Source organism: Chiloscyllium punctatum, chromosome 5 (assembly GCF_047496795.1).
Source record: "Chiloscyllium punctatum isolate Juve2018m chromosome 5, sChiPun1.3, whole genome shotgun sequence".
In the NCBI taxonomy this organism is placed as follows: domain Eukaryota; kingdom Metazoa; phylum Chordata; class Chondrichthyes; order Orectolobiformes; family Hemiscylliidae; genus Chiloscyllium; species Chiloscyllium punctatum.
The window spans coordinates 88,935,266-88,960,499 of NC_092743.1; the positions used below are offsets into that span (position 1 = coordinate 88,935,266).

Sequence of the window (25,234 nt, forward strand, 5' to 3'; positions counted from 1 at the left end):
TGTTAACTCTTTTGTGACCATTACCTCATAAACAAATGGCGCCATAGTCATAGAGATGAACAGCATGGAAACAAGATCCTTCAGTCCAACCTGTCCATGACGACCAGATATCCCAACCTAATCTAGTCCCATTTGCCAGCACTTGGCCCATATCCTTCCAAACCCTTCCTATTCATTTACCCATCCAGATGACTTTTAAATGTTGCAATTGTACCAGCTCTACCACTTCCTCTGGTAACTCATTCCATGCACGCACCCCCCTCTGCATGAAAAAGTTGCCCCTTAGGTCCCTTTTATGTTTTTCCCCTCTCATCATAAATTTATGCCCTCTAGTTGTGGACCTCCCCACCCCAGGAAAAAGACTTTGACTATTTATCCTATCCATGCCTCTCATGATTTTATAAACCTGTGTGAGGTCACCCCTCAGCCTTCGATGCTTCAGGGAAAACGGCCCCAGTCTATTAGGCCTCTTCCTATAGCTCAAATCCTCCAACTCTGGCAACATCTTTGTAAATCTTTTCTGAACCCTTTCAAGTTTCACAACATCCTTCCGATAGGAATTGCACACAATATTCCAAAAGTGGCCTAACCAACACCGTGTATAGCCGCAACATGATCTCCCATGTCCCAACAAACCAACTCTGACCAATAAAGGAAAGCATATGAAACCCCTCCTTTATTATCCTATCTATCTGCGACTCTACTTTCAAGGAGTTATGAACCTGTACTCCAAGGTCTCTTTGTTCAGCAACACTCCCTAGGACCTTACCATTAAGAGTATAAGTCCCGCTAAGATTTGCTTTCTCAAAATGCAGCACCTCACATTTATCTAAATTAAACTCCATCTGCCACTCCTCAGCCCATTGGCCCATCTGATCAAGTTCCCATTGTAATCTGAGGTAACCTTCTTCGCTGTCCACTACACCTCCAATTTTGGTGTCAGCTGCAAATTTACTAACTATACCTCCTATGTTCACATCCAAACCATTCATTTATGTCCACCTCTTTGTATTGGACTACTTTTCTGACTTGGCACTCATTGCATTCCAGTCTAGTGTCTTCCACATGGATGAAGTGACTCAACAGTGTATTCCTTCACGACCACCCCCCAACCCACCAATATGTACAATACTAGATGTAAACATTGCTGGCCAACATTGACTAGCCAACTTTGAACAGACCACAAATTGAAACAACAAACTTTCAGTGCAAGTTTGAAAGGAAATGGGTCAGGAGCAGGCAGGTGGGACTGGTTTAGGATTATGTTCAGAATGGACTAGTTGAACCAAAGGTGATGTGTGACTCTATGACTCTAATTGAGTACAATCCTATTGTAATTCACAAAGAGACATCTTGACCCCATATACTTAGTGTGTCAGCCTTGGTCAGGTGCTCACTTTCAGGAGAATGTGCACTCAAGTTTCACTCCATCTCTAGGCTGACACTCCCAAGTGCAGCACTGACTGGGCCCTATGCTACAGTGGCCAATGAGATACTAAACTTAAGCCTTCCTACCTTTATTACGGTCAGCACAGACATGGTGGGCCGAAGGGCCTGTTCCTCTGCTGTACTGTTCTGTGTTCTCTGGCAAATGAAGATGATCTCATGCCACTATCCTGAAGAAGAGCCGGTTCTCCTGTACCCCTGGCTGATATTTATTTCTTGATCAATCTCACTTTCGCCATGATCCAGATGATCTGCCCATGATTGTATTGCTGTTCATGAGACCTTGTTACTTGAAAACTCTCTTCATACTTCTTACATTAGAAGTACTTCAAAATACTGGATGTAAAAGCACTTTGAAGAGAACTGAAGTTGTAAAAAACCACCAAAAATAAAATTCGCTTTTGTGACAAATTGATCAAAATGACTCCGACTTGAGCAATTTTTTTTCAATTTCATCATTGAAAAAAAGAAACCAATTTAGAAAATGCACAATATTTTCATTCAAAGTGGGTATAATTCAATGGACATCATTTGCATTTGTCGAACAGAATCTCAAAACCAAAATCACTTCCATTGGCTATAAGGTCAGTGTGTTGTAAACAGGTAACTAACTGTTTTCACAGAGAGATTGTATCTTCACTTACTCATTGTCAACCTCAAATACAGTCAGAGCCATGCTTCTGAGGTTTGAAGTTGTATACAGTAGAAAGAAGCTGAAAAATGTGTTGCTGGAAAAGCACAGCAGGTCAGGCAGCATCAAAGGAGCAGGAGAATCCTGTCCCCCTTAGTCCAAAAACTCCCCACCTACGTTCGGGACACCACCCACGTCCTCCTTCACCTCCATGATTTTCGCTTCCCCGGACCCCAACGTCTTGTCTTCACCATGGACATCCAGTCCCTGTACACCTCCATCCCCCATCACGAAGGACTCAAAGCCCTCTGCTTCTTCCTTTCCTGCCGTACCAACCAATACTCTTCCACTGACACCCTCTGACTGACTGACAACTGGTCCTCACCCTGAACAACTTCTCTTTCCAATCCTCCCACTTCCTCCAAACCAAAGGAGTACCCATGGGCCCCAGCTATACCTGCCTCTTCGTCGAATATGTGGAACAGTCCATCTTCCGCAGCTACACTGACACCACGCCCCACCTTTTCCTCCGCTACATCGATGACTGTATCGGCACTACCTTGTGCTCCCACAAGGAGGTTGAACAGTTCATCCACTTCACTAACACCTTCTACCCCGACCTCAAATTTACCTGGACCGTCTCAGACTCCTCCCTCCCCTTCCTAGACCTCTCCATTTCTATCTCGGACAACCAACTCAACACAGACGTTTATTATAAACCGACTGACTCCCACAGCTACCTAGATTACACCTCCTCCCACCCTGCCCCCTGTAAAAATGCCATCCCATATTCCCAATTCCTTCGTCTCCGCCGCATCTACTCCCAGGAGGACCAATTCCAATACCGAACAACCCAGATGGCCTCCTCCTTCAAAGACCGCAATTTCCCCTCAGACATGGTTGACGATGCCCTCCACCGCATCGCCTCCACTTCCCGCTCCTCCGCCCTTGAATCCCGCCCCTCCAATCGCCACCAGAACAGAACCCCATTGGTCCTCGCCTACCACTCCACCAACCTCCAGATACATCATATCGTCCTTCGTCATTTCCGCCACCTCCAAACAGACCCCCACTACCAAGGATATATTTCCCTCCCCACCCCTATCACCGTTCCGGAAAGACCACTCCCTCCGCGACTCCCTCGTCAAGTCCACACCCCCCACCAACCCAACCTCCACTCCCGGCACCTTCCCCTGCAACCGCAAGAAATGCAAAACTTGCGCCCACACCCCCCCCCCCCCCCCCCCCCCCGCCCGCCCGCCTCACTTCCCTCCTTCCATATCCATCACAAATTCACCTGCATCTCCACACACATCGATTTACTGCATCCACTGCACCCGATGTGGCCTCCTATCCATCAGCACTGTCCCCATGACTTGTCCGGACTTGTCCTACCTGCCTATCTCCTTTTCCACCTATCCACTCCCCCCTCTCCTTTCTTTCTCCCCATCCCCACCCTCTTCTAGCTTATCTCTCCACGCTTCAGGCTCTCTGCCTTTATTCCTGATGAAGGGCTTTTGCCCAAAACGTCGATTTCGCTGCTTCTCAGATGCTGCCTGAACTGCTGTGCTTTTCCAGCACCACTAATCCAGAAATTGGGGAGACAGGCCGCCTACTTGCAAACGTTTCAGAGAACACCTCTGGGACACCCGCACCAACCAACCCAACCGCCCTGTGGCTGAACACTTTAACTCCCCCTCCCATTCCGCCAAGGACATGCAGGTCCTTGGCCTCCTCCACCGCCAGACCATGGCAACATGACACCGGAGGAAGAGCGCCTCATCTTCCGCTTAGGAACCCTCCAACCACAAGGGATGAATGCAGATTTCTCCACTTTCCTCATTTCCCCTCCCCCCTCCTTATCTCAGTCCCAACCCTCAGACTCAGCACCGCCTTCTTGACCTGCAATCTTCTTCCTGTCCTCTCCGCCCCCACCCCCTCTCCAGCCTATCTCCCTCACCTTAACCTCCTTCCACCTATCGCATTCCCAATGCCCCTCCCCCAAGTCCCTCCTCCCTACCTTTTATCTTATTCTGCTTGGCACACCCTCCTCATTCCTGAAGAAGGGCTTATGCCCAAAACGTCGATTCTCCTGCTCCTTTGATGCTGCCTGACCTACTGCGTTTTTCCAGCAATACATTTTTCAGCTCTGATCTCCAGCATCTGCAGTCCTCACTTTCTCCTACAGTAGAAAGAAGAAGAGTAATCGAGTTGACAGCCTCAGTAGCACTGAGAGAGAGAGAGGTCTGTCTTCACAATGCAGCCAAGACTTGCTTCTGTGCTGATCAGCAGAGGCCATACAATGTAACACAAGCTGGGGAATCTAGGAAAGCCCTTCTCTGAAGCTTAGGAATGCAGAGAGCTGGACCATTTCCAAAGTTTGAAAAATTACTGTTCGAATGCTTTTTTTGTTTAAAAGTGATCTAACTTGTCTCAGGTTTGCTCATTTCTCCACACCCATGTTCAATCTAAAATATTCACTTTTCACCTCTGTCTCTCTGTTTCCATTCCATTCCCAGCTTCAGTTACACAATTTGAGGTAGGGTTTATCTATATCCTTTTAGAATTGTGAAAATGTCAGTAATTACCTTTTCTCCAGTGGCAACATTTCCAAGAATCCCAGTTACGTTTGGTGTCTGGAATTTCTGGAATTTGTTTATTTGCCTGACCTGTAGCATTCAGCCACCTTGAACGTAAAATTAATATTCACCATAATTCTCCTCTCCAAAAGCCCCGTGTTCCCAGGTGATATTATTTTGTGAGTAATTAGTTTACAGTTCTCTAAATGTTGGCAAAACAGAGACCAACCCTCCCAGGTACATACAGTTTCATAAAATGTTTTAGCTCTCTTGTTCACATTTACAATAGCACATTGGAAAATATTTAAAATTCTGTGTGATGTTTTGAAAACGTTGCGAGGAATACCAGTACGGTAGAATATTTTCTACTTTAAATATAGTCATAGAGTTTTACAGCGTGAAAAGATGCCTTTCAAGCCATTGTGTCTGCCCCAGCGATCAAACTCCTATCTGCCCTCAGCCTATCTTCCTGCATTTGGCCCATAGCCTTCTGTGGCATGACATTTTAAGTGTCCGTCTAAATACTACCTAATTGTTGTGAGGGTACTTGCCTCTACCACTTATCAGAAGTTAAAAATGTTTTCCTCAAATTCCCTGGGTTTGATTCCACCCTCCAGCAACTGTCTGTGTGGAGTTGGCACATTCTTCCCAAGCCCGTGTGGGTTTCATCCAGATGCTCTGGTTTCTTCCCACAGTCCAAAATGTGCAGGTTAAGTGGATTGACCATGCTGAATTGCCCAGAGTGTGCAGGGATGTGCAGGCTAGGAGAGTTAGCCATGGGGAATGCTGGGTTACAGTGATAGGGTAAGGGGTGTGGGTCTGGGTGAAATGCTGTTCAGAGGGTTGGTGCAGACTGCTTCAGCACTGTAAGGTTTCTATGATTCTGTTCGATGATTTGAGAACTGAACCCAGTGTGTATGTTTCCTGAGCAGAGTGGACTATGCCACATTTGTCTAGTTGAGAACAGAGGAGGGAGTACTCTGTGGGAAACATAAAAGCATGGAACTGAAGAGCTGCAGCCATGCACTCCTTCTCACTCACTGTTTGACAAGTAATTTCTAACTCTAGTTTGTCCGCCCCAGTCTCTGTTGATCTTAATTTGCACTTCCTCGCTGTCAGCCTTGATTATCATGAGGGAGCTGCTAATGCAGCTGTACTGTGCTACTCTGATGAGCAGTGAGAAGAGCAGCACTAGCTGCCATCTTCTTAAGCCCGTGCTGCTCCAGAGGGCAGAAAAGATGGATACAGAGATCCAGCTTAAAGGAAATGAGACCTTCAAGACAGGTTCCACACACACATGGTCAGCTCTCCACATTTGTGAGTACTAGTGCTTCAGGAGTCTCCAGCTATCATACTTCGGCACGGCTTGCGTTGCTGGGTTTGTTAAGCTAGACATCATTGAAAGATTTCTTTCTTTTCCACTCTCTTAGACTTCTGCACACTCTTCTCCTCTAAGGATGGAGCAGAGAGTTATAATTTTGAAGAATGAATAGTCTGAAGGTTAGGGAAGGACATTTGTGGAACATGACTGGGGCATGCTGTGGTTGTTTTTTATGTGGGCACATGAATCATAGAATCATAGAAGAATCATGGAATCCCTACAATGTGGAAGCAGGCCATTCTGCCCATTGAGTCCACACTGACCCTCTGAAGAGCATCCCACCCTATCCCTGTAACCCTGCATTCCCCGTGGCCAATCCACCTAGCCTGGACATCCTTGGATGGCCAATCACATCTTTGGACTTTGAACTTGAGATAACTTGAAAGGGAGGAATGAGCAGAACTACAAGGCCTGTTGGTCTAAGGACTGTTGTGCAAGAAACAAAATCCTAGAAAGTCAGAATGTGAGATTAATTGCCTGAGAATGTTATGTCACTGATCTTCCCTGCTCTCCTGAGGTCCTTATACCTTTTTGAACCTCTGTACTGAGGTTAGAGGGACCACATTACTCCTGCTCATTGTCTTGGCCACCTTGAACCACACCTTATGGCTTCCTCTTCTTGTCCCTTGAGAAGTCCCTTGGCGACCTTTAAGCGGCATTTGGATAGGTACATGGATGGGTGCTTAATCTAGGTTAGAAGTTCGGCACAACATCGTGGGCCGAAGGGCCTGTTCTGTGCTCTATTGTTCTATGTTCTATGTTCTAAGTATCAATTCAGTTTAGACTCTCTGATCTCACAGCAGGGCCTCCAGTTAAGAGTCTGAGACTCGGGCAGCCTTCCCAAGTCTCCTCTCCATTCTTGTGATTGCTGAAATATCAGGAATTTTTGAGAAATTCTGACCCCCTTTAACTAAAATCCTTTCCATTAATGATTTGCTGAGTAATTTGGCTGGCAAACTGAATTAAAGAGTAAGGGTAAAGTGTGCTGAGAGAACAATGGGTTTCCCTCACCTCTACATAAAGATCTGTCAGGATAAAGTGTCATCACATAAGAACAGAAGAAATAGGAGCAGGAGTGGGCCATCCGGCTCATTTAGCCTACTTTGTCATTCAACAAGATCATGGCTGGTCTCTTCATGGACTCAGCTCCACTCGCCTGCCCACCCTCTGTAACCCTTCATCCTTTTATCTATCTAACTCTGCCTTAAAATCATGCAATGAGTTCGTCTCAACTGCTTCACTGGGCAGGGAATTCCACAGATTCATAACCCTTTGGGTGAAGAAGTTTCTTCTCAACTCAGTAAATGAATGTTGAATTGGATACCAAATCAAGTTTTCTAAGCGCTGTGCAATGATATTTTTAGAGTCAATCTGAAGATCACCATTATACATGTGCCATTTTCTTTCCATCCACAACCATCATTTATGACCTACCTATTTTGAAAGTCTATTTAATACAGTACGATATATTTGTACCCATTGGAACTCCTATTGCCTGTGAACTTTTGGAAGGGTCACTGATTGTTATTTTGAAGAAAATGCTGCACAGCAACTAATGCATTCATAGACATTGTGTCGGGGTATTTGGTCTCTGGAGCAAGGTTGCAGTGCTATCATGGAGCTGCACATCACTCTGTATAAATACCACAGAGTGTGCAGAGTTCGAAAACACCTCACTTCTAACACTGAACGAGCACCTGACCAGACTACACTAGAATTCCCTACTCTTTGGAAGGTACATCAAGAGTATGTGTACTTGAACACATGAAGAATATAATCAAATTCTTATTGAATATAAGTCAGAGAGCTTGGTGTAGCTATGATTACTATGAAGAGCAGTATTTCAAATTAATATATAATGAATAGTGTTACCTTTAAGTCTATGACACAAAAGAAACCTGCAGATGCTGGAATCCAAAGAATGGTTATACCTGAAACATTGATTTCTCCACCTCCTGGTGCTGCCTGGCTTGCTGTGCTCTTCTGGCCTCCTGCTCGTCTACTTTAAAGCCTAAGCCTGAGGATGGTCCTGGACTTCACCTTCTCCTCCAACAGTCTGTAACCACCCCAAATTAATAGGAAGACATTAATCCAAGTGATGTCACTCAACCCCAAATTATTTGGTAGTGACATAGGGCCTGAAACCAATAGCTTTTTGCTTCTGCTTTATGGCTGAAATTAAACATTTGTTGAATCATTTGCTTACTGATACAATTATGTTGTTTTGCGTGAGAATAATCTTTTTGTTGATGTGTATGCTTGTCCTAAGTAAGTAATTATGTTAAATACTACTGTAACGTCAAAGGCATACATTAGACTCCAGTTTGTACCCTGTGTTGTTAACCTGGATATTGTATAAGATAGTAAATGCAGTGTTTTGTGTTGTTTTTTATTGAAAATGCCAGCTTGCTATGTTTTTGTGGAACTGAATATAAGGTCTATGCAAATGATAAGTCATAGGCAAATAGACAGCATGCAAAACATATTTGTAAAGGCAGATTCCTGTTGAAAGAGTAGAATATGAGTAATGAGACTTTTAATTGCCGAGGATGAGAAATGGAATGGAAGGAATGCACAAATTATGTTCTTTAATAATCCTCCCTTTGCATTTTTTCTCTTTTTTGGAAAATTTCACAGAATTAATTCTGTGTTTCCTGCTAGCAGTAAGGAACAGTAGGTGGGAATGGAGTAATTTTCTTCAGATTAGGAAACTATCAGAAGAATATAAGGCCAGAAAAAAATGATAAATCTAAGTGCTTTGTTGCTTATCATGAGGTAGCATGAATATAATCTGCATAATCCATTTCCCCAGAGTGTAATAATGGTGGTATTCAGTGAAGATAAGAACCGCGATGAGCAGTTGAGATATTGGAAATACTGGCATTCTCGACAGCACACTGCCAAACAAAGAGTCCTCGATATTGGTAAGTGACTACCTAAACGGTGCCTGCCTACTGCAGAATTATTCTCACAATTAAAACAAGTATCTTGTCATTGAAAGTTTGCTGTTAATTGCTAGACAAAATTTGATGTGATTTTAAAATTCTGACCCAATGTGCTCATCCTAGTGTGGACCTTTATTCATTTTTGCAGTATGCTGGGGATAAAATTTTACCAGTCAATGAGGGGAACAAAATGTCCAAATAAATGTTTTGTTCCAGGTCTAGACCCTTGCATTGAATATTTTCTTGAGCACTACAATGCTAGTCACTCTGTAAACCATCTGCGGGGCTTCTATATAGGATGAGTCAATTTTGCTCAAAGGCCTAACGATTAACCAGGGTATGACCATTACCTTTCCATGTAATCTGAATTGTATATCTGTGCCTTTTGCACACACACACTTCAATTTGGTCAATTAAAATTACAGACCCATTAGCCTAACCTTGGTCATGGGTAAGATCCTGAATCCATTGTGAAGGTTGAGATTTCTGAATACTTGAAAGTGTATGGTAAAATAGGGCAAAGTTAGCATGGTTTCATCAAGGGGAGGTCATGCCTGGCAAATCTGCTATAATTCTTTGAGGAAGTAATGAGCAGGTTGGGCCAAGGAGAGCCCAACCTGGACTTCAAGAAGGCCTTTGATAAGGTGTCGCATAGGAGGCTACTGAGTAAGGTAAGTGCCAATGATGTTAGAGACAAGATGCTAGCATGGATAAAAGCTTGGCTGTCTGGCAGTAAGCAAAGAGTGGGGATAAAAGGGTCCTTCTCAGGATGGCATCCAGTGGCAAGTGGTATTCTGCAAGGCTCATGTTGGGGCTACGATTTTTCACTTTATACATTAACGATTTAAATGAAGGAACTGAGGGCATTCTGGCTAAGTTTGCCGATAATACAAAGATAGATAGAGGGATAGGTAGCATTGAGCAGGCAGGAACGCTGCAGAAGAATTTGGACAGGTTAGGAGAGTGGTCAAAGAAGTGGAGGATAGAGTACAATGTGGGAAAGTGTGAGGTCATGCACTTTGGTAGGAAGAATAGAGAAATGGATTATTTTCTAAATGGGGAGAAAAATTCAGAAATCTGAAGTGCAAAGAGACTTGGGAGTTCTAGTCTGGGATTTTCTCAAGGTAAACTTGTAGGTTGAGTCAGTAGTTAGGAAGGGAAATGCAATGATGGCATTTCTTTTGAGAGGACTTGAATATAAAAGCAGAGAAGTATTTCTGAGGCTGTATAAGATTCTGATCAGATCACATTTGGAGTATTGTATGCAGTTTTGGACTCCATATCTCAAGAAGGATATACTGGCCCTGGAGTGGGTTGAGAGGAGGTTCACTAGAATGGTCCAAGGAATGAAAAGCTTAATATATGAGGAATGTTTGAGGACTCTGGGTTTATACTCGGAGTTTTGAAGCATGAGGAGGAATCTAATTGAAGCATACAGAATACTGAATAGCCTGGGTAGAGTAGATGTTGGGAAGATGTTTCCATTGGCAGGAGAGACTCAGGCCTGAGGGCAGAGTCTTAGAGTAAAGGGAGATCTTTTAAAATGGAGATAAGGAGAACTTCATCAGCCAGAGCATGGTGAATCTATGGAATTTATTGCCACCGAAGGCTGTGGAGGCCAGCCATTGAGTATATTTAAGATTGAGATAGGTAGATAGATAGATTCTTGAGTATCAAGGGGATTAAGGGTTCTCCTATGTCTTATGGTCTCATTTCTTTTAAGGCTGAGTCAGAATGCACTTAGTGAGATTAGACCACATATGAATAAATAAGCTGCTTTACTTAACAGCTTAGTGAATGCCCAAAGCAACTGCTTTAATTAGATTGATGTGAAATAATCAGGAAGAGAAAGTGAGGACTGCAGATGCTAGAGATCAGAGTCGAAAAGTGTGTTGCTGGAAAAGCACAGCAGGTCAGGCAGCATCCAAGGAGCAGGAGAATCGACGTTTCGGGCATAAGTCCTTCATCCAGAATGTTCAGTGAAACAATCAGTGCCATTGATCTTCATGTAGTAATAGAACATTTCTATTTATGTTGTTATTACTTTATTTCAGACTTTTGACTGTTTTAATTAGTTTGAACTGAATGAGGATAATTGTTTTTTCCAAATGAAAATCAGGCGGATTATATAATTGGCGAGTTATCTCCTCTTCCAAGTTGAACATAGAACATAGAACATTACAGCGCAGTACGGGCCCTTCAGCCCTCGATGTTGCGCCGACCTGTCATACCAATCTGAAGCCCATCTAACCTACACTATTCCATGTACGTCCATATGCTTGTCCAATGACGACTTAATTGTACTTAAAGTTGGCGAATTTACTACCTTTGCAGGCAAAGCATTCCATACCCTTACTACTCTCTGAGTAAGGAAACTACCTCTGACATCTGTCCTATATCTATCACCCCTCAATTTAAAGCTATGCCCCCTTGTGCTCGCCATCACCATACTTGGAAAAAGGCTCTCCCTGTCCACCTTATCTAACCCTCTGATTATCTTATATGTCTCTATTAAGTCACCTCTCAATCTTCTTCTCTCCAACGAAAACAGCCTCAAGTCCCTCAGCCTTTCCTCGTAAGACCTTCCCCCCCCCATACCAACCAACATCCTAGTAAATCTCCTCTGCACCCTTTCCAAAGCTTCCACATCCTTCTTATAATGCGGTGACCAGAACTGTACACGATATTCCAAGTGCGGCTGCACCAGAGTTTTGTACAGCTGTAGCATAACCTCATGGTTCCGGAACTTGATCCCTCTATTAATAAAAGCTAAAACACTGTCTGCCTTCTTAACAACCCTGTCAACCTGGGTGGCAACTTTCAAGGATCTGTGTACCTGGACACTGAGATCTCTCTGCTCATCTACACTACCAAGAATCTTACCATTAGCCCAGTACTTTGCATTCTAGTTACTCCGACCAAAGTGAATCACCTCACACTTGTCCGCATTAAACTCCATTTGCCACCTCTCAGCCCAGCTCTGCAGCTTACCTATGTCTCTCTGTAACCTACAACATCCTTCGTCACTATCCACAACTCCACCGACCTTAGTGTCATCTGAAAATTTACTAATCCACCCTTCTATGCCCTCATCCAGATCATTTATAAAAATGATGAACAGCAGTGGACCCAACACCGACCCTTGCGGTACACCACTGGTAACTGGACTCCAGGATGAACATTTCCCATCAGCCACCACCGTCTGACTTCTTTCAGCAAGCCAATTACTGATCCAAACTGCTATATCTCCCACAATCCCATTCCTCTGCATTTTGTACATTAGCCTACTGTGGGGAACCTCCTGATGAAGTGCTTTTGCCCGAAACGTTGATTTTGAAGCTACTTGGATGCTGCCTGAACTGCTGTGCTCTTCCAGCACCACTAATCCAGAACCTTATCAAACGCCTTGCTGAAATCCAAATGCACCACATCAACCAGTTTACTCTCATCCACCTGCTTGGTCACCTTCTCAAAGAACTCAATAAGGTTTGTGAGGCATGACCTACCCTTCACAAAACCGTGCTGACTATCCCTTATCAAATTATTCTTTTCTAGATGATTATTAATCCTATCTCTTATAACCTTTTCCAACACTTTACAAACAACTGAAGTGAGGCTCACTGGTCTATAATTACCAGGATTGTCTCTACTCCCCTTCTTGAACAGGGGAACCACATTTGCTATCCTCCAGTCTTGTGGCATTATTCCTGTGGACAATGACAATTTAAAGATCAATGCCAAAGGCTCGGGAATCTCCTCCCTGGCTTCCCAGAGGATCCTAGGATAAATCCCATCCGGCCCAGGGGTCTTATCTACTTTCACACTCTGCAGGATTTCTAATACCTCTTCCTTGTGAACCTCAATCCCACCTAGTCTAGTAGCCTGTATCTCAGTATTCTCCTCGACAACATTGTCATTTTCTAGAGTGAATACTGTCGAAAAATATTCATTTAGTGCTTCCCCATCTCCTCTGACTCCACACACAATTTCCCACTACTATCCTTGATTGGCCCTAATCTTACTCGCGTCATTCTTTTATTCCTTAAATACCTATAGAAAGCCTTAGGGTTTACCCTGATCCTATCCGCCAACAACTTCTCATGTCTCCTCCTGGCTCTTCTGAGCTCTCTCTTAGGGTCTTTCCTGACTACCTTGTAACCCTCAAGCACCCTAACTGAGCCTTCACATCTCATCTTAATATAAGTCGCCTTCTTCCTCTTGACCAGAGATTCCACTTCCTTCGTAAACCATGGCTCCCGCGCTCTAAAGCTTCCTCCCTGCCTGACAGGTACATACTTATCTAGGACACACAGGAGCTTTTCCTTGAATAAGCTCCACATTTCTAATGTGCCCATCCCCTGCAGTTTCCTTCTCCATCCTATGCTTCCTAACTCTTGCCTAATCGCATCGTAGTTGCCTTTCCCCCAGCTGTAACTCTTGCCCAGTGGTATACACCTATTCCTTTCTATCAGTAAAGTAAACATATCAGAATTGTGATCGCTATCACCAAAGTGCTCACCTGCTTCCAAGTCTAACACCTGGCTGGGCTCATTACCCAGTACCAAATCTAATGTGGCTTCGCCCCTTGTTGGCCTGTCTACATACTATGTCAGGAAGGCCTCCTGCACACACTGGACAAAAACTGACCCATCTATAGTACTCGTACTATAGTGTTCCCAGTCAATATTTGGAAAGTTGAAGTGCCCCATGACAACTACCCTGTCTCTCTCACTCCTATCGAGAATCATCTTTGCTATCCTTTCCTCTACATCTCTGGAACTATTTGGAGTCCTATAGAAAGCTCTCAACTTGGTGACCTCTCCTTTCCTGTTTCTAACTTCAGTTGATGAGTCCCCAAACATCCTTTCTGCAACTGTAATACTGTCCTTGACCAACAATGCCACACCTCCCCCTCTTTTACCATCTTCTCTGTTCTTACGGAAACATCTAAATCCTGGAACCTGCAACAACCATTCCTGTCCCTGTCTATCCATGTCTCCGAAATGGCCACAACATCGAAATCCCAAGTACCAACCCATGCTGCAAATTCATCCACCTTATTCTGGTTGCTCCTGGCATTGACGTAGATACACTTCAAACCAACTTCTTGCTTGCCAGTGCCATCTTGCGTCCCTGAAACTTGATTTCGGACCTCTCTACTCTCAACCTTTTCTATACTCGAACTACAATTTTGGTTCCCATCCTACTGCTGGATTAGTTTAAACCTACCCCAATAGCCTTAGCTAATAATCCCCCCCCAGGATATTAGTACCCCTCTGGTTCAGATGAAGACCATCCTGCATGTAGCGGTCCCACCTACCCCAGAAAGAGCCCTAATTATCCAAGAATCCAAAACCCTTCCTCCCTACTCCATCCCTGTAGCCACGTGTTGTACTCCTCTCTCTCCCTATTCCTTGCCTCACTAGCACATGGCACTGGCAACAAACCAGAGATAACAACTCTGTTCGTCCTAGCTCTAAGCTTCCATCCTAGCTCGCTGAATTTCTGCCTTAAATCCCCATCTCTCTTCCTACCTATGTCGTTGGTGCCTATGTGGACTACAACTTGGGGCTTCTCCCCCTTCCCCTTAAGGATCCCAAAAACATGATCAGAGACATTATGAAACCCAGCACCTGGGAGGCAACACACCAACCGTGAGTCTCTCTCGTTCCCACAGAACCTCCTATCGGTCCCCCTAACTATGGAGTCCCCAATGACTACTGCTCTGCTCCTCTTCCCCCTTCTCTTCTGAGGAGCAGGGACAGACTCTGTGCCAGAGCCCTGTACCACACTGCTTTCCCCTGGTAAGTTGTCCCCCCCAACAGTGTCCAAAACGGTATACTTATTGTTGAGGGGAATGGCCACAGGGAATCCCTGCACTGCCAGCCGGTTCCCTTTCCGTCCCCTGACTGTAACCCACCTGCCTTTTCCTTGTACCTGAGGAGTGACTACCTCCCTGTAACTCCCTCTGTCTCCCGAATGATCCGAAGTTCATCCAGCTCCAGCTCCCTAACGCGGTTTTCGAGGAGCTGGAGTTGGGTGCACTTCCTGCAGATGTAGTCAGCAGGGACACTAGTGGTGACGTTTACCTCCCACATTCTGCAGGAGGAACATTCACCTGCCCTCACCTCCATTCCCACTATTCTAAATTCCCAAAGAGACTGTTGAAAAATAAGGAATAAAAAATAAACTTGTTACCTTACCAATCTGGCGCACAGAACCTTTTTGTTTTGGTTAGAGGAGGAGGATGGGTTGGAGACACTACCCGAGTAGTGTTTCGGGTAATGCAATCACACAAATATATGACTTCCCAGAAGTCCTTCGCTCCTCCCTCGCACCTCTCAGCAAATGGAGGCCCGACTCCCAAAGTAAGTCCCTTTTAATGCGGGAAAACTCGCCCTTCCTGGCAGCCCTCACTTCACCGCTCCTTCTCTCCTCGCCGTTCTGGCAAAATTTCAAAATTGAAAATAACTTCTTCCAATTCTTAACAAAGCACTCTTCTCTCACAGCTCTGTGCTGGATTTTTGTGTCCCATAAACAGATTTTGAGGTTGAGGAGGGTACAGGAAGCCTTCCTGCTCCCACTGATCTGCCTGAAATTTTACTGGGGCCAGGAAGAGCAGGGGACTTCCATCTCTTGATGCTCTCAATTAACGACTAAAGAGCCTCATTCCAATTCCTGTTGCTATTTTACACATTCATAACTCATGTTGATCAGGAAGCCAAAACACTTTTTTTATAATTCACTCATGGGATGTGGCCACCACTGGCTCGTCCAGTACTCATTGCCCAGCCTTAGTTACCCTTGAGAAAGTGAACCTCTGAACTGCTGCAATCCATTTGGTGTAGGTAGACCCACAATGCTGTTAGGAATGGAATTCCAGGATTTTGACCCAGGTCTACCTGTCCAAGCTGGCGTTGGGCAAGGAGAAACCTCCTTTTATAGATCTCACTATTCCAACAGAAGCACATACCATACATACCCTCACCCCTCCACCCCCCCACTGAAGCTTGTTAATTGTGACCTTTCAACAATCCTTCTTTGACACCCCTATACCCAGAATCTGCTTATCTGCTCACTGTGGTGAGATTGCCCGATGTCCCAGCAATGACCATTGCCGTTAGCTGACACCACTTGGACTAGAGAACTGTCGACTAACCAATTGGCTGGCACCTTTCAGAGCTGGGACTTTATCTCACCTCAAAGCAATTACCATGTTAAGTTGCTGCCAAGTGGGCATGGAGTATGGCATCCAATAAAGTCTAGCCCTTTGTGTATGTTTAAAGCTGCATTTTTTTCTCCCAAAAATATGCTTCCTTCACAACATTGGTCAAAATACATTACAGAACATTTCCACCTGAATTAAAAATTTGTGATCAAATTCAACTTATCACCACGCGGCACATTCTTCTCACCTCAATGGAGGTGAACTCATTTGTTGCCTTCAGTTTGAAATGGGCTGCCTGTGTTTTCCTTTTGCTTTTATCTGAGAACAGTAAGAGAAGGATCAGGGAATTTCCAACATGGTGGGTGTTGATTCCAAAACAGGCTAATGTATTGCTTATTGTTTATACTCTTAAGGGAAGGCCTCTGCTTTTTGCCTGGGCCCCTCTTTTACTTTAGCTCAACTTTCTCATCCAAGATTATCTGTTCATTTGATCTGAGTAGGGAGAAGGGGTGTCAGTTTATTATCTGATGTGAAAGTTGGCACCTTTAACAATGTTTGGCTGTGAACTGAGCTTGATTATATCTTAGTAAATAATATCCTTCACTCAGATTTTGACTGTAGGTAATAAAACCACACTCTGGCGCTGTGTCAGACTTTTAAATCTATTGGTTTGGGGGGGTGGGTGTGGGGATCTGTCATCATCTTGCAACTCCTACATTATTTAAAGAATTTATTTTTGAGTTGTGGATCATTCTGGCATGGCTATATTTACCATCCATTGTGTCAAAGATCTGTTGTTTCTAACCTTAGTGCTGTTTGTTAGTGATATATGCAGTCATGGGACACAATTTTAACTCTATACACCAAGATGAGTTTTGAGTGTTAAGTTTTGGGCAATATTACCAGCTCCCATGACAACAGTTAGATGATTTAGTATGGAGATGTAATGATTTGGCAGTGATAGGGAAGTATGTAGACAGGAAATGCTGACTGTCAGAACTTGTAGATTGAGAACTTCAGAAAGCTTTGACACTCACTTTCATTGTGTGTTTACTTACGTTGGTTTCCTCCTGCCAGTGGCATGGGTCATAATCATGAATGGTGAAAGAAGCTAGGATGGTGACTGGTAGATATGATTCTGTGTCAAGCTTTTGCATGACCAGTCTTTAGGATATCTCTCCTAACTTGGATACCAGTTCCTGGAGGCAGGAAGAGAGTTTTGACTGGACTAAGGTGACCTGAGCTTGATGCAATGTCTGGTTTGTTGCAAAATTTTGTGCTTTCATTCCTTAATACCTGTCACTGAACATTTACATTGACCTGCTGCTATAGCTGAATAGCAGAGATTAAGTCACAGTAGTTTTAGCATGAGGTGGCTTTGTCGTGTCAGTAGAAATTTTATACACAACTTTTTATTGGAATGAACATTCCAGAGGCAATAAGTAGCTTTCAGTGTAAAACTGTAGTTAACTTGTGGCTAAATGGAACTTGTCAAGTTTCTATCACTCGGCCTTAACTGTAGTGAACTGCACACACTAGATTGATAAGAGACTGAAGATTATATTCAATAGTTTCTTGAAAATTTCAAGTGCAATTATAAATGGAAAGGAATGCGAACCTAGCTAGCAGCAGAGTATTCTGGAATGCACATGATAGGAGGGATGTGAGTGCACAGGAGATTTACCAGAATGTTGCCTGAGCTGGAGAGTTTTAATTATGAAGCGAAATTTGATAGACCGAGGATGCTTTTCTTGGAGCAGAGGAGACTTGGGGGGATTTGGAGGTTGGGGTGTGGGCTGGATGGTGGGATTGGGGGTTGGGGGTAGAGTACGGAGGTGGCTGAGATATTTAAGATTATGAGGGGCATTAGCTTTGTAGACTGGAAGAGACTTTTGCCCTTGGTGGAAAGATCAATGACCAGGGGCTGTAGATTTAATGTAAGGGGTGGGAGGTTTAGAGGGGATGTGAGGAAAAATATTTTTACCCAGGATCCTATGAATCTGGAACTCACTGCCTCTAATGTACATAACATTTTAGTAGTAGCTAGATGCACACTTGCAATGGCAAGGCCTACAAGACTATGGGCTACCTAGCGAGTGTTGTCAAACAGAGGGACCTGGGACGCAGGTACATAGTTCCTTGCAAGTGGTGTCACAGGTAGACAGGGTGGTGAAGAAGGCATTTAGCATGCTTGCCTTCATCAGTCAGAGCACTGAGTACAAGAGTAGGGACATTGTGTTACAGCTGTACAGACATTGGTGAGGCCACAGTCAAAGTACTGTGTGCAATTCTGGTCAGTCTGCTTTAGAAAGGATGTTGTTAAACTGAAAAGGGTGCAAAAAAAAATTTTACCAGGATGTTACCGAGACTGGGAGTTCGAAGGAGAGGCTGGATAGGCTGGCACTTCTTTCCCAAAGCTTAGGAGCTAAGGAGTGACCTTTTATAGAGGTTTATAAAATCATGAAGGGCATGGATACAGTAACTAGACCAGATCTTTACCTCAGGGGAGAGGAGTCCAAAACCAGAGGAACTAGGTTTAAGGTGAGAGGGGAAGAATTTAAAAGGACCGGGGACACCTTTTTCACAAAGAAAATAGTGCATATATAGAGCAAGCTGCCAGAAGAAGTGGTAGAAGCGAATATAGTTACAACATTTAAAAGACATTTGGACGTTTGTGCAGCTACATGGATAGGAAAGGTTTAAAGTGATATGGGCCAAATGCATCTAATTCAGGGATTTGGGAAACCTGGTTGACATGGACAGTTTGGGTTGAAGGGTCTGTTTTTATGCTGTACAACTGTAGGACTTTAAATGGGATTAGAGTAGTTAGGTTGTTATTTTTGATCAGCGTAGATACGATGGACCAATGGCTGTTTCCTATGCTATAGATCTCTGACACATGTTCCTCATGAAGAATTTTTTTAAAAACTTAGATTAAATCTGTGCAGGCACATAGGATAAACATTGTGAATATTTACTGTGTATTCGCTTCCTGCACTGTGCGTTTTAACATGTTTAGGATGTTCATTTTTTGTTGATCAGTACCAAAGTGGAGTTATTTGATTTGTGACAAATTATATCCATAGATCAGAATATTTTTCTTGCAGTACAACCTTGTAGCCTTGTTAAAAAGAGCAGCTCATTCTCATGGACATTCCTTTTCAGAAGTTCAGGTTCCTTCTCACTACAGTGAGTTCCTCAAAAGTGTATTTGTCTTTGTGAAAACATTTCTCTTTCAACTGGGGAAGAAACTAAAACGAGGCTGAAAACAAACAATTATCTTTTTGTTTGGGAAGAACTGTGCATGTCCTTCCTAACCACACTTGTGATGTAAGCATGTGTTTCAACATGATTATTGAATCATGTGTTTGGTTTAGCTTTTCCTTTTTCCAAATGTATTTTCAAGAGGACATTGATTCTTTAGAATACTTTCACAAAATTGTACTCCTGAGTTTGTTATATTTTATGCCCTGGGGTTCTGGTGCTATGGAAATATGCCATTTTATACAGTACTGGGGGTGTGGCGTGCTGTTTCAATGCCATTTTTGTGCAGTGCTGTTCGAAAACTGTAGCATGTGAATTTTGAAAGCCAACAGAAGGCAGATTTGGGTTCATGTAGGGGGTTAAAGACTCTAAAGGTGATGCTGTATTACAATCCCAGCATCATTGTGCTCCCTTGCAGGTTTCACTTGGGTATGTTGACCGTGAGAGCCCTCCACTTGCCACTTTGGAGCTGTTGGGAATGTAATTAGATTACACAAGCAGGCAATTGGCCTGGTCAGCCAACAGGCTTTGTTCTCAAGCTGACAGCCACCCACCCAGATCAACCAGGCAAGTCCACAGCAGCATGCTTCCTCAGATGAAACAAACAGCCAGACAAATCTTTGATCAATGACATTGAAACCACTTTGCCAGGGACCATCAGTTAAAATGATCATACCTTGAGTTTATATTGTCACTGGGATTGCTGTATTTTTAAAAAAAATCACACCTTAGTGATACAGGTACAACAACATGACTCCATTTGCTTTTCTACTGAAGTTAAGGCAGCTGTCTTTTACAGCAGACCGAGTGCGTAATCACCTATTACATATTAATCGTGGTATGTTAAGCATGCAGTTCATTGTGAATCATCAAGTACTGGATGAACCTGTTATTCCCAATGAGCCTTTGCAATATTAATATTTGAGACACATAAAACTCGACAGGGTAGATGTTGAGGTGATGTTCCCCACTCCTAGAGAAATTTAGAACCATTGAGCACAGTTTAAGAATAAGGGATCTCCCAATTGTGACTGAAAGAAGACATTCTCCTCACCTATGTCCTTTGACTCTCTTCCCCAGAGAGCAGAAGAAGTGTGGTCATTGAATATAATCCAAGCTCAGTTAGACAGAATAGTTATTTACAAAATTGTTGTTCAGAATTACGGGAGGGAAGTAGAAAAGTGATTTTGAGATCACAGTTGGATTGGTGGGCTAAATGGCCTACTCTTGCTCTTATTATTTATGTCCTTGTGTTTTTCTCAAAATGTGGCACACCGGTCTGTTGCTTAATTGTGAGAGTGTATCACCTTGCAAGGACAACTGCTCCACATGTATCTGAAAATATTTCCCCTCAGTTGCAATTTTCTTTCCCAGCATCGAAGGTTTCAAGTAAAAAAAAAGTTTTAAATAAAAAAAATTCAAATCTTATTTCATCATAACAAGATTAAATCGACTCATTGAATCGTAACCTGTGTTGTCGTAATGCCTGGATTAAATCTTTCAATGAAGGCCTAAGCATCTCTGAAAAGCCTGAGATCATTACTGCATTGTGTCATGACTACGTTTTATGATTACATATTCACTCAGACACATAAATGGATGGTGCTTGCACTTGCACCAGTATCGGTTTTGGTATATAGCACACAATGTTCATTTCTTTTTCACATAAAAGCTTCAGCTTTTCAGACAGCATCCATGTTGACCACTCATACTCTCTGACTGGGACCTGTAAGCTGTAATGTTGCTGTTACCTCTGGGACATTGTTGATATTCTTGTGGACATTGGATAGAGCTTTGGGAAACATCCTTGACATGGTTCCTTGTCTTGCTATCCTTTACATGCTGCTGTGGAGCATTGTGTCACACTTTGGGTGACTCTTGAACATCTTAGCCCAATATCCTCTTGTAGAACATAGCTTGCATGTGTCATGAAACATTGAACACTGTTGATGGGAGAGGCAAGCCACTATTCTTACAAGATTTGAGTGTTTTACTCGTCCTGTTGATGACAGCAGTCAAGCACCTGAAGATGCTGCCGGCCTGTAGAAATTACTTTGAACTTGCACCCTTCCTCTGAGTAGTGATTCAATTATAGTTTTATCTAGATATGCCTTTCTGTAGAATTTAATGGAGAGGCGATCATCAGTTCCATAAACCTTTCATCCAAGTTTGCTTTGACCAAATCAAATTTCACGGATTCTGGGTAATCCAAGATGGAGGATGGGAAAAATTTCTGGCTGTAAGAGCTGCTCCTTTTTTATTTTGAGGGTATTTTAGGTGTTGGAGGTGATTTCCTCGAATTCCAGGAGCAACAATTAATGTTTTATATGCTGTTGCATTGTTTTGGAACTTTAGAAAAAAAAGTCAAAACAACAGCATTTTTAAAAGGGAGAAGAGCAGACAATGGAAGCACATGGTGAGGACGGTGCAGGAGAGAGAGAGAGAAAAAACCTGCGCAGTTACTGCCTTTGCTGTTTGAATTTGTGTATCGCTGGACATCGGAGTGCATCTGGGAAAATTAACAAACAGTGAAATTCACAACTAATCTTGGAGGAACTGTTGGGTGAAGTTCACAACACAGAATCAGATAAGTTAATTGTTGTTTTAAGTCTGTCCAAGAGAGAGGCTGTATTAGTGAGTACAGTGGGTTCTTTTTTGATTATATGTTTTTGGAGATAAGTCTCTTGATTAAACTTAAAATATAAGCTATAGCTATTAATTTAACCTGGGGCAGTGTTTCTGGAGGAATAAGACGGTGTTATTTTCTGGGTCTGTAGTTTGTGAAGGAGCAAAAATGGCCTTTGCTGTGATATGTACTTCTTGTTAGATGTGGGAGTTTAAAGAGAGTTTAAGGGTTACTGCGGATTATACCTGCCATAAATGCTGTTGGATGCGAATCTTATCAGATCGAGTGGATCTGTTGGAGGGACAGATAGAAGCGATGAGGAATTTGCAACAGTATGTGATGGATGGCAGTTATTGGAAGGGGGGAAATGTCTCAGATACAGTCACGTAGATGGGTTAACTCCAGGAAGGGTAAGTGAGGTAGGCAGCTAGTGTAGGAGTCTTTTGTGGATATACCCATTTCAAACACGTATGCTATTTTGGAACATGTAGCGGGTGATGGATTCTCAGGGGAATGTAGCACGAACAGCCAAGTTTCTGCTATTGGGACTGGCTCTAATGCAATGAGGGGTATATTGGCTTCCAAGAGATCAATTGTGTTAGGGGATTCTGTAGTCAGAGGTACAGACAGATGTTTCTGTGGCCAGCAGAGAAAAAAATCAGAATGGTGTGTTGTTTCCCTGGTGCCAGGATCAAGGATGTCTCAGAGAGAGTGCAGAATGTTCTCACGGGGCAGAGGGGCCAGCAGGAGGTCATTGTCCACATTGGAACCAACGACATAGGAAGGGAAAAGGTTGAGATTCTGAAGGGAGATTACAGAGAGTTAGGCAGAAATTTAAAAAGGAGGTCCTCAAGGGTAGTAATATCTGGATTACTCCCAGTGCTACGAGCTAGTGAGGGCAGGAATAGGAGGATAGAGCAGATGAATGCATGGCTGAGGAGCTGGTGTATGGGGGAAGGATTCACTTTTATGGATCATTGGAATCTCGTTTGGGGTAGAAGTGACTTGTACAAGAAGGACGGATTGCACCTAAATTGGAAGGGGACTAATATACTGACAGGGAAATTTGTGAGAACTGCTTGGGAGGATTTAAACTAGTAAGGTGGGGGGTGGGACCCAGGGAGATAGTGAGGGAAGAGATCAATCTGAGACGGGTACAGCTGAGAACAGAAGTGAATCAAACAGTCAGGGCAGGCAGGGACAAGGTAGGACTAATAAATTAAACTGCATTTTTTTCAATGCAAGGGGCCTAACAGGGAAGGCAGATGAACTCAGGGCATGGTTAGGAACATGGGACTGGGATATCATAGCAATTACAGAAACATGGCTCAGGGATGGGCAGGACTGGTAGCTTAATGTTCCAGGATACAAATGCTACAGGAAGGATAGAAAGGGAGGCAAGAGAGGAGGGGGTGTGGCATTTTTGATAAGGGATAGCATTATAGGTGTGCTGAGGGAGGGTATTCCCAGGAATACATCCAGGAAAGTTATTTGAGTGGAACTGAGAAATAAAAAAGGGATGATAACCACATTGGGATTGTATTATAGACCTCCCAATAGTCAGAGGGAAATTGAGAAACAAACTTGTAAGGAGATCTCAGCTATCTGTAAGAATAATAGGATAGTTATGGTAGGGGATTTTAACTTTCCAAACTTTGACTGGGACTACCATAGTGTTAAAGGTTTAGATGGAGAGGAATTTCTTAAGTGTGTACAAGACAATTTTCTGATTCAGTATGTGGATGTACCTACTAGAGAAGGTGCAAAACTTGACCTACTCTTGGGAAATAAGGCAGGACAGGTGACTGAGGTGTCAGTGGGGGAGCACTTTGGGGCCAGTGACCATAATTCTATTTGTTTTAAAATAGTGATGGAAAAGGATAGACCAGATCTAAAAGTTGTAGTTCTAAATTGGAGAAAGGCCAATTTGGACAATATTAGGCAAGAACATTTGAAAGCTGATTGGAGGCAGATGTTCGCAGGTAAAGGGACGGCTGGAAAATGGGAAGCCTTCCGAAATGAGATAACAAGAATCCAGAGAAAGTATATTCCTGTCAGGGTGAAAGGGAAGGCTGGTAGGCATAGGGGATGCTGGATGACTAAAGAATTTGAGGGTTTGGTTAAGAAAAAGAAGGAAGCATATGTCAGGTATAGATAGGATAGATCGAGTGAATCCTTAGAATATAAAAGAAGTAGAGGTATGCTAATGAGGGAAATCAGGAGGGCAAAACAGGGACATGAGATAGCTTTGGCAATAGAATTAAGGAGAATCCAAAGGGTTTTTACAAATACATTAAGGGAGAGAATAGGGCCCCTCAAAGATCAGAAAAGCGGCCTTTGTATGGAGCCACAGAAAATGGGGGAGATACTAAATGAATATTTTGCATCAGAATTTACTGTGGAAAAGGATATGGAAGATATAGACTGTAGGGAAATAGATGGTGACATCTTGCAAAATGTCCACATTACAGAGGAGGAAGTGCTGGATGTCTTGAAACGGTTAAAGGTGGATAAATCCCCAGGACCTGATCAGGTGTACCCGAGAATTCTGTGAGAAGCTAGAGAAGTGATTGCTGGGCCTCTTGCTGCGATATTTGTATCATTGATAGTCACAGGTGAGATGCCGGAAGACTTGAGGTTGGCAAACATGGTGCCACTGTTTAAGAAGGGCGGTAAAGACAAGCCAGGTGAGCCTGACCTCGGTGGTGGGCAAGTTGTTGGAGGGAATCCTGAGGGACAGGATGTATATATATTTGGAAAGGCAAGGACTGATTAGGGATAGTCAACATGGCTTTTTGCGTGGGAAATCATGTCTCACACACTTGATCGAGTTTTTTGAAGAAGTACCAAAGAAGATTGATGAGGGCAGAGCAGTAGGTGTGATCTATATGGACTTCAGTAAGGCGTTCGACAAGGTTCCCCATGGGAGAAGAATTAGCAAGGTTAGATCTCATGGAATACCGGGAGGACTAGCCATTTGGATACAGAACTGGCTCAAAGGTAGAAGACAGAGGGTGGTGGTGGAGGGTTGTTTTTCAGACTGGAGGCCTGTGACCAGTGGAGTGCCACAAGGATCGGTGCTGGGTCCTCTACTTTTTTGTCATTTCCATAAATGATTTGGATGCGAGCATAAGAGGTACAATTAGTAAGTTTGCAGATGACACCAAAATTGGAGGTGTAGTGGACAACAAAGA

General features: G+C 43.4%; 1 protein-coding gene across 1 annotated transcript in view; it reads left to right on the forward strand.

The window, feature by feature from the left end:
* Positions 1 to 25,234, forward strand: part of grhl2b (grainyhead-like transcription factor 2b) — a 153,265-nt gene that overhangs the window by 55,251 nt on the left and 72,780 nt on the right. Inside the window, exon 7 of the mRNA XM_072570711.1 lies at positions 8,850 to 8,961. Coding sequence (XP_072426812.1) covers positions 8,850 to 8,961 — 112 coding nt within the window. The remainder of the gene's footprint in view (positions 1 to 8,849; positions 8,962 to 25,234) is intronic.